Source organism: Telopea speciosissima, chromosome 10 (genome assembly GCF_018873765.1).
Source record: "Telopea speciosissima isolate NSW1024214 ecotype Mountain lineage chromosome 10, Tspe_v1, whole genome shotgun sequence".
NCBI lineage: Eukaryota > Viridiplantae > Streptophyta > Magnoliopsida > Proteales > Proteaceae > Telopea > Telopea speciosissima.
The window spans coordinates 56,172,480-56,187,952 of NC_057925.1; the positions used below are offsets into that span (position 1 = coordinate 56,172,480).

The 15,473-nt window shown below is 36.1% G+C and overlaps 1 protein-coding gene across 2 annotated transcripts; it reads left to right on the top strand.

The window, feature by feature from the left end:
• Nucleotides 1-8,025: 8,025 nt before the first annotated feature.
• Nucleotides 8,026-13,475, top strand: LOC122643033 (sugar transport protein 13-like). Of its 2 annotated transcripts, XM_043836660.1 has the most exons (6): nucleotides 8,026-8,274; nucleotides 9,260-9,582; nucleotides 10,961-11,079; nucleotides 11,944-11,949; nucleotides 12,210-12,501; nucleotides 12,768-13,475. In XM_043836660.1, the coding sequence occupies exons 1-6, from the start codon at nucleotides 8,139-8,141 to the stop codon at nucleotides 13,473-13,475; spliced, it is 1,584 nt and encodes a 527-aa protein (XP_043692595.1). In that variant the 5' UTR covers nucleotides 8,026-8,138. The 2 variants fall into 2 exon arrangements, with proteins under 2 accessions (XP_043692595.1, XP_043692594.1); XM_043836659.1 differs by lacking the exon at nucleotides 11,944-11,949 and having other exon boundaries at nucleotides 10,961-11,085.
• Nucleotides 13,476-15,473: the final 1,998 nt, after the last annotated feature.

A 15,473-nucleotide genomic window follows, 5' to 3' on the forward strand; every position in this document is an offset into this window, starting at 1 on the left:
AGCCCACATCATATGCATGAACCATATGCTAAAATAGATCCCATTATAAATTTTAGGTTGTTTAGTCAAAAGTACACGCAAGAAAGAGGTAATAAATAATGAAATTGCAATACATATCACTACAAAGAACAAGAACCTAATGCTCCAACCTCTATGTTAGTCACCATGAGATCAGTTTCCTACATCGTACCTCCTTTCTCAAAAGTTAAATCTACTCAACATTTTGTTCTATTAACATTTCAATATGCTCCCTAATCCACAAAAAGGAAAAAAGGGGGAGAGAATTAGGGAACTGCAATGTTCGTGAAAAATCACAATCAATGCTGAATAACATTAGTGGCTGTCTGATGGAAGACCTAACTTAGGATAGATTTTGCTAAAACAATCATCCAAGTTACTAGATTCGCTTTTCAAACATATATTCAGAAGGTTGTCCAAACTGAGCGACTCAGTACTTTCCCAACTAACAAAAATTCAAACCAGACCCTAACATCAAATTCAAAAGTTTGTCTAAACCCTGACATAATTAGTGTCAAAATTACAGTTGATTTCTCTAACATACACCCAGGAAATAAAGCTTTCATCATTTAACAACTGGAATGGCAAGGGATAGATTCACATTTCAAACTAAATCCATTCATGGATTCATATCTGGACACAGGACAGATCCAAATGAATCTGATCAACTTCAGTTAGAAAAACATTGTTGCACCTTTTTGGGGTTTCTTGTTTTCATACTTCTGCTGCCCAATCTACTATAAGTAGAAATCTCATGGTGAGTAATAATAACTAATAATGCAGAAGTCATCCACACAAGTCTGACTTAGTACCACATAATTCACAAGCTCATACCTCAACTTGATCTTCCTGTCCTACTGAATTGAGATTTTCTGGGACTGTTTCCATAGTCTTTTCTTTTCCATCCTTTCTTCCTGAAGATTCTGCTAAATAAATTAATGTACTTGTATAGAACAAACTTTTCAAATGACACACATACACACACACCCAAAAAAAGAAAAAGTTCTCAAACTAACTGCACTTTAACAAGAGATATGTACTTACAACATCTTTTTTTCTATCAATGGCTTCTCTGCTTCAATTTCATCAAGGGTTTCATACCTCAGAGTCCCTGTTCTGAAGTATAAGCAAGCGGCTTCTATACGAGAGGGATTAGGTCTCAACAAGTAGCAAATCCAACTGAAAAAATGTCTGTGAAGAAATTCACTATTCGAGTAATGTAGAAGTCGAACAGTAGAACTCAATCGACCAGAATAGAGGAAGCAATTTTAACAAATAAGCTTAAAACAAGGTTAAAAATGAGCGAGCCCTCAATCAACTGGGACGAGTTAACTCGATTCATAAACGCGTAAATCCCCTTTCAACGATTCCTCTAATTTACATATGAATTTAAGAAAAATTGCAGGGTCACGAACAAGCGACCATGAAATGATTCGACTGAGTATGAGCAAATGAGCGAAGGTCCTTGGAAATGGTAAACATGACTTCGGTCTTCAGAGTGGAGTTCGGGGGGGGGGTGATTGAGTTCAGTTCCTCTGCACGTATGTGCAGGTGAGAGGCAAGCATCAGTCCCATTATTGTCATTTATAGAGTGAATAGGGGTATTTATGGAAAAAGTACATGCGGTTAAATTAGGTATATATATAATAAACTTTATGACGAAAGAATGACGTGGACGCCACAATCTTAACACAAGATCCACGTGACATATAATGGGATATGTACTATTTTAGGAACTATAATCGGTGTCGGCTCTCCGCACCGAAAACACATGCAAATCCCCAATTTTAGGTAGAAAGAAAAAACGGAAGCAAGAATCTTTACCAAAAAAAAAGAAAAAAAAAAACAAGAAAATGTGTCGATGACGGTGATCGTTTGACGGAGTCGAACATCATAACGGCGTCATGCCTCCACGTGGACCATAATTAACTAAGAAAACTCCCCACAAAGTGCACGGGGCTAGTCGGTCATGATCAAAAGTCTGACTTTGACCATTCTTTTCAATAATGGATATAATATGATTTCATAAATACCCCCGTAATGTGAAAGTTACCATGGTTTCAGATATCGGTATCATATTGTTTGATACAAACGATACGTATCAATTTTGCAAGTGATCGATTTCAATGCTATCTGAATATCACATTAGATACAGCCAAAGGGTAAAATAGTTAAAAAAAATTCAATTTTAAGGAGAATTAGGGGCAAATTTATCTATTATGACCGATTTGGGCCTATACCAATCCAATACCATATCGATTTTTAGATTGACCCGTACAAGTTCCCATCCCGTGCAATAAAACCATGGTTAAGAGGATCTTTGTCCCCTCCAGGATCCTGTTCGGTCTAATTCCCCTTGTGCCTTTAATAAGGGAGGCGCAATGACCACCCTTTCTCCACCCTTTTATTATGGCCACTAGGATAACTGGATCGGACAAGAAACTAGAGAAGATAATTTTTCGATGGTTAAGACGCAAAATCGTCAAAAGCAAAAATAGGAAGATGAGAAGATCTGATTGGGGGGGGGGGTGGGGCTCTAGTATAGAGTAGTGTTAATTTCCTTAGCAGTTACGTGACTTCATACTTCTGTGGCCCTCTTCAGATATGACGTTTGTTCATTTTTTCTTTTTTGTATGCCTTTGCTTTGGTTGGTAATGAGTGGAAGTTGGATAAGATGGTTAGACAAATGCAACAATCAAAGTCTCATCAAGAGTACTTTTATAAATATTTCTACTCATTTGCTTACAATTATTGGATTCGATGGTTGGACATAGGAATGTAAATGGATAACCGAAATCCGAATCCGAATCTGCATCCGTGTCCGTTTAGGGGCATCCGTATTCGTTTAGAGATATCCAGGAAATAATCCGAATACTCCGATTAAAATCATGTCCGAAAAAAAATCCGAATACTTAATAATAAAAAATTAAATAAATAATGATTTTGACGGTTTTTGAAGATTCAATAGGTTATAGAATATGATGAAAAGAGAATCATGATCTAAGAGATATGGATTGAGAGTGAATTGTATCCACTAGGGGGAGGAAGGTCCGGTTACACAAGGCGGAGATGTAAACGGATGGTCAAAAATCGAATCCGATCCGCATCCGAATCCGTTTAGAGGTATCCGAATTCGGTCAGGGAATATCCGACTCCGATCACATCCGATCCGAATCCGATCCGTTTACATCCCTAGTTGGACAGTTTAAACTGTTCACTACTGAACCCTAGTGGAAGTGGTTTTCAAGCTAATTGAAAGCCTTTTTTTTTTTTCCTAATATTAACATGGGAAAATTTTTCCCACCATACAGCCAAAGTATTATTATTGACTTCTCACATTTCTTTTTAATGTTTTCTCTCTCCCATATGGATTATATCATTCCCTACATTGACATTTATGTGGCATGAGGGATTTTTCTCATTAGTATTGTGGGGAACTCTTTTCTATTAAATTATTCATATTTTAACAAAAAAAAAATTATAATGATCAAGACTAATCTTCAAAAGATTTTGCTAATGTGAACCTACGATGAACTTTCATAAACCTTTATCAAACTTTCAATTTTAGACGCATAAAATACTTAAATGAAAAGAAAGAAACAAAACAAGAATTGCTTTCATGATTGAGGGATGCAAAGGCGTAGAGCTACTTTATTTGGAGTAATTATTTTATAGACAATGAAATTATTTGGGATATTTAGAATTGACCAAGATATTGCTTTCTTTCTTTTTTTTCGTTTGGTTAATACCATGATATTGCTTTCATGAGTGAGGGATGTTGATCTCTTATCTTTAGGTATTTGGTATGACTAAGGTTTTTTTGTAGATAGCAATACAAAAGGTGGAACCTTAGCTCAAACATTATGGATTTGTACTTTGATAATGGCAATGATGATGAAGGTGGAGTATCAAATCAAATTTTTTTTCTCTATTTGTAATTGATCGTCTAGGTATACTTGGACGTAAATCTTGTACATCATTCTATCCAAAAAAAAAATATTGTACATCATTTGTAACTTGTTAATATATTCTTTTGCTGACATTTATGAGAAACAAAAAGATTCAAAGGTAGTGGTGATGGTAACAATCATCGTTGATATTGATACTAATATGGTCGATCCAATTCTAGATCAAAACACCATTCAGAAAAAAAAAATCCCAAAAAACCCATATCATATAGGTCAAGTGTCGGTATATCAACCACAACTAACACGTCAATCTATTACCGATTCCTAAAACCATGATGATAGGAGTTATTTTTTTATTTCATCCTCAAGTTAGTATTTAGAGCCTACATGATGACACTTATGTTTCTCTATTTTTCTGTTTTTTTGTTCATGATAACCAAAAAGTAAGAAATCTGTTTGTTAATACTGGTTCATTTTGTTGTTCTTGGGCATAAACAAGGATAGAAAAAAATTTGTTGAGGAATAAAAAAAAAAAGAAACTCAAATTTGAAGCTTCTTTGTCTCATAAATAAAAGGAAGAAATAAGGGGAGAGTTGCTCTTTAATGAGCACATAGTTATTTTGATGAGCAAAGCAGTAATTTAATATTCAAAATAAAACATCATCTCCACCGCCACCACCATCTCCACTGTCATCACCACCACCACCACCTCCACCAAAATTTTGGGTATTCAATGGCCTTTATTATTTTCTAGAAACAGAAATGATTGTGTATAACAAAAATGTTTATGTTTCTTTATGGTCCAGAAATAGAAATTATTTGTGTAATCAAATGCATTTTTTTACCCAGAAATTTGGCCCAATACTAGAAATACAAAAAGTCATTTCTAGAATAGAAACGTGGCCCAAAAACAGAAGTGTTAACATGCAGGCCCTAAATAGCTACTTTGGTCCAATATTACATTAATTGACACTAAATGAACAACCCAATTATAAACTACACCATTAGTTGTTTGCTTAGCAATTATGTGAAAAATTATATATAGACAAGTATTTGCCCCCAAATCATCAATGAAAAAAACATTATTTTAACATAAAAAGTATCACATTTATCATTCTGAATTGGAATATGGTATGGTGGGATCACTGTGATGCATGCCTTAGGGGCTAACCATGCATAAGAAACAGAAGGGGGCAAAAAGTAACATCCCAATTAAAACATGTTTGATTAAATATATTACTATATTAGCCTGTTACATACATTATTAAATACACTTAGAAATTTTTTTATTATAATTGATGGATTAATTTTACCAAAAAATAATTGATAGATTAAAGTTATATACAATGTTTTTTAGTCCAAATTTGTTTGTATCACAAACACCTAAGAACGATAAAATGAAGAAATTTTGAGGTTTCAACATTGCTTGGCAAACATTTATAGATAATGTTTTTTAATCTGCTATAGAAAGCACTCCAAAAGAAAAGGCAGAATTCATCTTCTCCCCTAAGGTTTATCTATAATATAAAGATTTCATTTTATCACATCTTTAAATAATAATTAACACATGATAGGTGCATGCAAAGATTCCATTTTATCACATCTTTAAATAGTAATTGACACATGATAGGTACATGCATTGGGGCATAAAGTTGATGAACATGTTGTTCAATCACTATTTCCCTTTTTGGTAAGCTTGTTCAATCGCTGTTCATAAATTATCAAAATTCTAGATTAATCTTATGCCCTTGTATTATGTATTGTCATATAAGTTATAAACTAAATTTGGAAAGTCCTGCAAGTGAAATTAACATGAATTTAACAAGAATAATTGATAATCAATGTAAAATATACTCGTGTATGGTAGACTATATAGTTGAAATAAGCCACTTTACTTTTCCTTTTAAAATTTGATTTTAATAAATTCATTTGAATATCTTTTTCTTTTTTTTTTTAATTGGAACTACAATCTGATCCAATAAGAATATGTAGTGTTATTGCAATCGACTGTAATGTTTTCTATGTGAATGGATTATGCATCAATCATTGTGTGGGTTGGGATTAGTAAATGAATGTTGATTGGCAGACCTTACTGGATAGAGGCTAAAGCCCAATTGAGAGTGATCTCCTAATGGGTATTATTGGTTTGCTATAGAGAAAGAATTAATAAAAGCAGATTCCTTAATCATCTTGCCTCCCTTAACTCGTCAGACTTAGGTTTTGTGATTGTGTTGTAAACAATGATAATGGATTTTATTTCTTATCCAAGAAAAAAAATAAAAAAGATAATAGTTCCTCCTCTTGCAGCGAGTCCATGCATTATGTCTATGGAGTGGTTTTTCATGAAGAGGCTAAGTAATAATTTACATTTATCCGTCATTGTTGACAAAGTCAAAAGAAAAAAGTTTTAAAGTTCTTATCTCCAAAGGCGGGAACTGGAACTAATGGGTTGAGTTGACCAGCAAGAGTCGGATTACATTCACATTTTTATAGTAAAATTAGAAAATATAAAAGAAAATTTTAATTTATTAGAATTAATTTTGAAGTAGTTTTGATACATGATAAGTTGTGTGGAAACCATTTGATTCAAATTGAAAAAGCTAAAAGAAGAAAAGATAAACCTAAAATGATTCTAAGAGAAGTGAGAAAAAAAATGCATAATTTAAGACTAATAACAAAGATGACTTTGAATAGAAGTCTAGAGATGTAAATGGATCGGATTCAGCTCGGATAGTGCTTTATTCACATTCGCATCCGATTAATTTTTGGACAGATTCGGATAGTGCTAAACGGATATGAACATGGATATGGATCGGATATTTTATCTGTTTACATGTAAATATAGCTTTTTGGATAGCTATAGCCTATCCGTATCCGTTTAGCTTTCGAACGAATTCGGATAGTACTAAACGAATACAGACACGGATATGGAAACGGATTTCGACTATTCATTTACATCCCTAAATAGAACCCTCATTGGATAAAAAGAATTCATGAATCTAATTAAGTTGAAAAATTATATACACACCCGATTAGTTTGTGCCGTCTTACATCGTTTCATATAACTTTTTTTCTCTAATAATTTCTCCCTTCCATCCTCTCAGCCTACCTTTGTTGAATGAACCAACATCGCCCCTTCATTGGTTCACTGGTCCACTTGGGGATTTCGGGTGACACGTAGATTGAAGGAAAAATATCACATCAATTTGCTTGCCCGTCAATTTCCTCAATTCCTCTAATAGAGGGAAGTGGATCCCACCTCGGGCAGGGGTAGGGTGGTTATTTTCGCCCCCCTTATTAGATGGAATTGAGGAAATTGAGGGGTAGACAAATTGAGGGGATAAAGATCCAAGGCTGATCGTGCTGTTGCAACAAAATGGTTTTGAATCGATTGGATCAAAACGATTTAGGCCAATTCCGATAAGAGTCGGCAATGACCATTCTCCTGATTCCGATTTTTAAAATCCCGGTATGAACTAAACTAGCAGGAAAGAACGTTGACGAGGGCGAGCACGTTTTCTTTGACCCATTTATTGACCGGAGGGTGGTATTTAGGAGCAAGATGAAATTCCGTGCCACGTCAGGTGACAACAGCATGGTAACACGTGGGTTCATTTCATAGCATATGGTCCCACGTCACGGGGGATGAAAGTTTGATGGCTGATGAAACCTCCGTCTACGTAACTAACCACAAACCACGTGTACCTCTTAAAACCACAACGGGAATACGAGAATATCACTGACTTTGACCTCAATATCTTCGAATTCACTTAAATACCCCTCAGAGGAGCCTTTCTGACTCCAATGCAAAAAGAATGCGGTAGTTATGTCAATTCACCACAAGAAACCGCCATATCAAGCCGAGGTGTGAGGAGCCAGACCAGACAGAGAGCCGTTCGTTGACTGGCCAGCCGACAAAAGCCATCACGTATTCACGTTCAGTATCGGAATTGGACCACATGGTGAGAATCTGGTGGTCCCCACCTCCTTGTTATTAAAATCGTTGAGTCTCGGCCCCTCTTCGTCTATATAAGAAAGTGTTTCTCCTACGGATTATACGAAAATCATCTCTCTCTTCGTCTGTACAGAGACTACAAAGTACAGAAACAGCTAGTTAGGTGACTCGTGCTACCTTCTTCTCCATTTTCTTCTTCTGAGTGAGAACCGACAAGTGATCTTCAAGCTTTATCGAAGTAGCTAGCAGTTGCAATCATGACTGGCGGGGGTTTCGCCGGTTCGGCGACAGCCGGTGTTGAGTTTGAAGCTCGGATTACACCGATCGTTATCATTTCATGTATAATGGCTGCCACCGGTGGTCTAATGTTCGGCTACGACGTTGGAGTTTCAGGTTTCTTTCTTTATTTCCTCAGATCCTTATGTTCTACTTTTGCTTCTTCTGTTCTCTGTATTTTTATAATTCTCTTCAACGTTTCTTATAATTTTAATTTGACTTCTACAGCAGAATTTGATTTTTCTTTTCATTATTTTTTAGAGGGGAAGTATTTTTCCGTGTAGGATTCTGAATGAAAATAGAATAGTTTTTGAAAATTTTGATATCGAAATTAAGCAATAACAATGAAGAGAAATTAAAATATTTCAATTTTCCAGAAAAATAACATATACCAAAAGTTTAACCAGGAAAAGCATCTTTTTTTCCCCAATTTTTTTTGGCGGAAACCTCCCTTTATATGAGAGAACAAAATTCAAAATTTGATTCTGTTTTAGAGTTAGAACCTCAAGTGAAGTGACATAAGCTTTAGATAAAAAAAAAGAAAAGAAAAAAAAAGTGAATTAAGCTCTGTTTTGGTAAAAGCTCTGCGTTCTCCAATTCACCAAACCAAAAACAGACATGTACTTTTCACGAAGAAAACGTTTCATTTGGAAGATAAAGAATCGCTTTTCTGTGGTTTTTTGAGATTCAAAAGGGAAGAAGGAAACACAAGAGCAGCGATTCTCCTTCAACTAACTTAATTAATCAAGTCTTAAATCAAAAGAAAAGAAAAGAAAAGGAAAAACTCTTTTCAAGTCTTAATTAGTTAATTAATCCTGAAATACATACAATTGCAGCATTAAAAAAAGAGAAATTGAAATCGTACTGTGTGTACCACTAATGCGCGTTTCCATAATTTTCCGTAGTCTTGTCGTTCTTTTTCCGTCATTATCCCTACTACACCCCAACCCTGTGGGCCCGTGTGGCTGCGTTAGATGAACGGATTGCTTTCCGTTTTCAGCTAACAAGTTCAGAAGGGCAGTTTGGTCAGACTAGAAAACTTTTGTAATTAAGGGTTCCCTGTAATTAAACATGTTTATTAATTTTAATTTTGTTGTTGCAGGTGGTGTTACATCAATGGATCCTTTCTTGAAAAAATTCTTCCCAGTTGTGTACCGAAAAACACAAGACAAAAACATTGACAGCAATTACTGCAAATACGATAATCAAGGACTGCAGTTGTTTACTTCATCTCTATACCTTGCTGGCTTGATAGCGACCTTCTTTGCGTCTTACACTACAAGAAGGCTCGGCCGGAGGCTCACTATGCTTATCGCCGGAATCTTTTTCTTAGCTGGTGTCGCCCTAAACGCAGCAGCGCAGGACCTCGCAATGCTGATCATAGGAAGGATCCTTCTTGGGTGTGGGGTCGGTTTTGCTAATCAGGTTTGTTTAATTATCTTAATCCCACACTCTTTTCTTCTATTTGGTGGACTGTCCACTTCGCCATATATAGATATATCCTAATTAAACACCACTCAATGAAGCCCTTTATTGGGAATGAGATGCAGCGCACGAAATGACCATCACACCCCTGATCATTTTCATTTTTCAAGGGTGCGGTGGGTCATTATGCACAGCCAGTGTCTGAGCGTAGGGATGGCATGTGTTGCACGACCGGATGGCGTTCTTTTTCGTATAATTATATGATATTCTTAAAGCATAAGTAACATAGCAGCATCTCATAACAATTGATAGGATAGAATGAATGGGGGGGGACACTATAGTTACTAAACTTGGAATCCAGCTCCATGCCGATTCTCGATTCTGATTCTGATTCATTCAAAATTGGTCGGAATCAACCTAAACCTTAAAAACCCTTTTGGGTGGCTCTCATCATGTGGGGTGCCACCCCCACATGGGTAGAGGATCTGAACTCTCATGGATCAGCTACTCTGGATCGGCTGGAATCGGAATCAGGATCATTCTCGACATAGCAAACATCTTACCTGCTTTTCACTCGTAGAAGTGAATTCCTTTCGAAATTTAATCAAACGCGGCAGCTGTGGGCCGGGTGTGGCCTTGCTTTGCTTTTCAAAGCATATAATTCTGCTCCTAATATGGACCACACTCTTCCAACTCCAACCAGCCCTAAAGAATATCTAGACCCTGGACCCCAAAAATGGCTCCTTTACTTCCAACTTTATTGGTTGGTGAAAACAAAATTTTCCATCATCGAGACACCTTTTATTTGAAAAAAAAAACTGTCATGAGGGATTGGTTTGAATTTTGTGTTGGTCACTTCCAAAATCGATATGATATCAATACGCTCTCAATATGGGACCGGCTATATTAAACAAATTTATCCCTGATTTTTTTTTTTTAAAAGGGTTTCTAACTATTTTACCTTTTGTTTGTACCATTTCATTGATATGGTACATATCCCGATGGTTGACTGAGCACAAACCGGGATGTGTGTGTGGCACAGTCCAGCTCTTGGACAAAACCGTATACTATTCCATGTTCCTGATGTTTATTATGCATAACTTCTGATTTAAGACCCATGTGGAATGCTATTAGAGGAGAGTGGTTAAGTTGCCCAAAAGGTAACCAGGAGAGATAAGGTTATAGCTAATAAACCTCATGGGGACCATCTTGGGTGGTTTTTAAGACGTGACTTAATTGATTGACTATTAAGGTTTCTGCTCAATTTCTGTTTTTTAATAAGTGAAGCGGATTTTTCAACCTTTTTTTTAATTTATTTTCTAAATGACTAACTTAGAAGGGAATCTTTGAATTTTGAATGTTGTTGATTTTTCAACAGGCGGTCCCTTTGTTTCTATCAGAGATAGCACCTACAAGAATACGTGGAGCATTAAATATACTTTTTCAACTAAATGTCACCATCGGGATTCTCTTTGCCAATCTTATCAATTACGGAACCAACAAGTAAGCCATTTCATATCTTCCCTTCCCTCTTCCTCATCAGATATTTTAATTTCTTTAGTTTTATTAAGCTGTTGACTATGTACTTCATCCGAATTTTTGCTTCTTAACTCATTAGTAGTTACGACTGACCATACGTATTAAACTTCATTTATTCCATGTAGTCAACTTTGGTGCTCATCGTTTACCAAAAAATTTTTGTTGTTTTTTTTAGGGCACGATGACACTTGGACCATAAATAACAACTAGTCCTATTATCTGCTGATGAAGAGATTACATCATTTACACAAAATTAAATATCTAAATACCAATTTCATAAGCATTTACCCTTTGGAGATACCCTTGCATGATTTGTTTTCTTATTTTTAAATCTAGGTTGATATCGATACCTGGTCGATATTGCTTTTAAGAAAAATCAAAGATATGCTTGATTGGTATTTCATATAAATTTTGATGGTGACCAATACCCAATTTAATATGGTGCATTGAAACCATGTTTGGGAATAGAATAGGGTAGGAGTCTGGAAAGCATGAGAAGTATGTGTGTGAAGGTAAACATTGTTAGTAAGACTTGTAATGCTAGAAAGCGAAAAAGGATTTCCAATTCAATTACCTAACAAAATAAGTGGCTTTAGAGGGATTGTTTCATGTAAAAGCCCTTTATAGGTGTAGGTACCAATTAGAGGGTTTCTATCAATAAGTGGGACCATGTGTAGTGATTACAAAGTTGGGGAAGGGATTCAGGAAAAAAAAGAGGAGCTAGAACTTAGACAGAAAATTTATGACTATAAATCTATTAACATAATCGAATTGTTAAATAAAATGGGGGCAAAAGAACATTACTTGGTCACACGTGCAGTGTGCAAAGTTACTGTCTTGTTTTCAACAGTAACAAACTCAGTCTTATCCGAACGTAATGTAAAATTACTATTCTGCTTTCATGAATTAAAAACCATCTATATTGATACCATTGCATGTGTTCTCATTGGCCTTTGTGCATGTAATCTTTAACTGTGATGCCTTAGCATTTTATTCGTCTCTGTCGTTGTTCTCTAGATTTTGGCTGTAAGCAATTCCCCGGGCAAGCATCAATCATCGTTAATTAACATTTGTCCTTGTCTTTGTAGAATCAAAGGCGATTATGGTTGGAGGATATCATTGGGGTTAGCTGGAGTCCCAGCACTTCTCCTAACTGTTGGAGCCCTCCTTGTGGTCGACACTCCTAACAGTCTCATAGAGCGTGGTCGCTTGGAAGAAGGTAAGGCAGTCCTCAGAAAGATTCGTGGCACTGACAACATTGAACCTGAATTCCTTGAACTCGTCGAGGCCAGTCGTGTTGCCAAACAAGTCAAACACCCTTTCAGAAACCTCCTCAAGCGTAGGAATCGTCCTCAACTTATCATCGCAATGGCTTTACAGGTCAGTATCACTAATAATTGTTCGGATTCCACGCAAAAGCAATAATCCCACATCAGATATGAATAACCCAATGTTAAAGCATATAAAGACTTGGGCAGGTAATTAATTTCTAAGAATGAATGGTACCCAAGTCCTTCATGCCAACATAAACCACATTTTCAATTTTGGGTAGCCGCGATTGTGAATCCCCATGTATTTTGATTCCCATCAATGACTGACCCGATAATTAATCAAACCTAACATCTTATTTTGTTGTTGGTTGACAGGTCTTCCAACAATTCACGGGCATCAATGCGATCATGTTCTACGCTCCCGTGCTATTCGACACACTAGGTTTCGGTAATGATGCATCCTTGTACTCTTCAGTTATCACAGGAGCCGTCAATGTCTTGGCTACTATCGTCTCCATCTACTCCGTCGATAAGTTGGGTCGTCGTGTACTATTACTAGAAGCTGGTGTTCAGATGTTCATCTCGCAGGTGCTCATAGCAATAATATTAGGGATCAAAGTCACAGACCACTCAGACAACCTTGGTAAAGTCTACGCAATTCTGGTAGTGGTGTTGATTTGTACCTACGTCTCTTCGTTTGCTTGGTCATGGGGTCCACTTGGATGGTTGATACCTAGTGAGACATTTCCATTGGAGACACGTTCAGCTGGACAGAGTATTACAGTTTGCGTCAACCTTCTCTTCACCTTTGTGATTGCACAGGCTTTCCTTTCCATGCTTTGTCACTTCAAGTATGGGATTTTCTTGTTCTTCTCTGGATGGGTACTTATCATGTCGTTCTTCGTGTTATTCCTTGTTCCTGAGACTAAAAATATCCCAATTGAAGAAATGACTGAAAGAGTTTGGAAACAACACTGGCTCTGGAAGAGATTCATGGAGGATGACAATTACATTGCAGATTTAAATGGTGACACAAAGAAAGATGGAAAAAGTTATGGATTTGATCCTTCTTCCCAGTTGTAAAGCTGAAAACAAGAAGATTAAAGACAAAATGGAACCCCAACACAGTAGACACGATCGGTCTCCCTCATTATATTGATTAGAGAGTGAGTTTTAGCTTGTAGTATATTTGCAGATGTGGCAAGCAATAAGCTTAAGCAACTGCATTTTCCCTTATTTCTCATGATCTGTGTGTATTAATTTTATTGTTTTATGACTATACTAAAGACCACAAAGAAATAACAAATGAAGTAAATGAGTGGTTCCTGGAGGTTCCCTCTAGGGTAATCTCCACTATGAAGTATAAACAGCAAATCCATCCGTAGATTTCTGTATTTGGCAGCTATATTGAACCTTTCTCATTGCATCATTAATTGTTCAAATCTTGATTATAATTAAACTATATTGTCAAGTCAAGTGTGAAATTGTGATTGAAACTTACCTGGCCTTATGAATCAAGGGTGTACAGCTCTTTCACAGACTCTCTCCTCATCCCTGTTAGAAAAAATAACACCCAGAATGACGATTTTGCAGAAGAAAAACGGAGAGAAAGAGAAGAACAAGTAAGACAGGACTTACGTGGTTCACCCCCAAGAAGGAAGGTTACATCCACGATCGAGCGATAGAACGATTACACTATTTCTGTGAAACAAAATACAAACACCTCACTCTCACATCTCTCAAATGGATAACAACATCAAAGCAGAAAACCCTAACCTAGAAAGTACAGAACTGCCCCTAGAGATCTACCCAATCTGGTTTGGACCTTAACCAACATATGTTGAAATACATATCAAATAGAAGATTTCAACGAAGATGAAACAACCCGCCGAAGAATCATCATAGCACTTTCTGGACTGGAATCAGGCTTCACCAATAGCACTCCTGTTTCCCCTCGCACCTTCCCATTGGAGGGGCATGCAGATACCAAACCCACGTGCCAATCCTTTGCTATAATTGAATTTGACTTCAAATTTTGAAAAATTTTCAATCTACATGGTTCACTACCCATATTATGAGAAGAATCGCCACAATAGCCCCTCACTAATTTTGAAAATACAAGGGCGGAAAATCCATTAATAAATTTATAAGAGAACATTTTGCTTATAATATGGATTACAAGAAGGTCTTCTGTATTTATAGAAAGGATTAATGCTTCAATCAGGTTGGAGAGGAAAAAAACTAATATTTTAACTTCAAAACGAAAAAAGATGGAAGAAATCGAATTGGAAGTACAAATAATGCAGCGGCTAATTAAATTATAAAAGACTGGGATGGGAATTGGGGATTGAGGAAGAAAGACTCTGTTGATTAAACTCCTAAGTTCTAACAATTAAAAGAAAATCTCATGAATTGATTGTTAATTTCTTTATAAATTAAAAAAAAATTTAATTGTTCTAATGAATGGATTTATACCATTCAATCTATGGAAGTGGGGTGATCCCCTTGCATCTCTTTAATTTGGTGAAAGTTTTGGTAAATTTTGGTGTCAGTTCTTTGTTCTTCTGGACCATTTTTTTGCATGTGTATGCTGAGAAATATGTCCTACTGGACCTGGGCCAAGTTAAAGGGTATTCATTCCTCTATGGGTCAGAATGGGCCTCAATAAGCTTGGGCTCCGTGGATGGCGTCCACCACCTCCCCAACAGTTAAAAAAAAAAAAAAAAAAAAACAGAAAAACAAAAGAAAAGAAAAGACTGAGGCTTCAACAACCTAACAAAGATGAGGTTTTAAAGGTCTAACACTAAGGGTGGCTTTGGTTTGATTGCCATTTCCATTCCTATTTCTTTAAGTTACTTTTATTTCTACAAGTGTTGGTATGATTTCTGGATCCTATTTCTTAAAAATAAAAGTATATTTAAATAAAATTTTGAAAAAATGTCAGGAATTGTTTCTATTTTCTTGGCCATAAATCGTTTCTACCTATATATCCGTTGTTGTAAATTGTAATGCACATGTTTTAAGGGTAAAATGATAATTTCATCAATTTTAGAAATAATCTGGCTAACAAACAGTGTTTTC

Excerpts from the sequence above, each read along its gene's own strand:
- LOC122643033 (XM_043836659.1), top strand. The coding sequence starts at position 8,139 with ATGACTGGCGGGGGTTTCGCCGGTTCGGCGACAGCCGGTGTTGAGTTT. Across the intron at positions 11,086-12,209 it reads ATCAATTACGGAACCAACAA|AATCAAAGGCGATTATGGTT; the intron begins GTAAGCCATTTC and ends TTGTCTTTGTAG. Across the intron at positions 12,502-12,767 it reads TCATCGCAATGGCTTTACAG|GTCTTCCAACAATTCACGGG; the intron begins GTCAGTATCACT and ends GTTGGTTGACAG.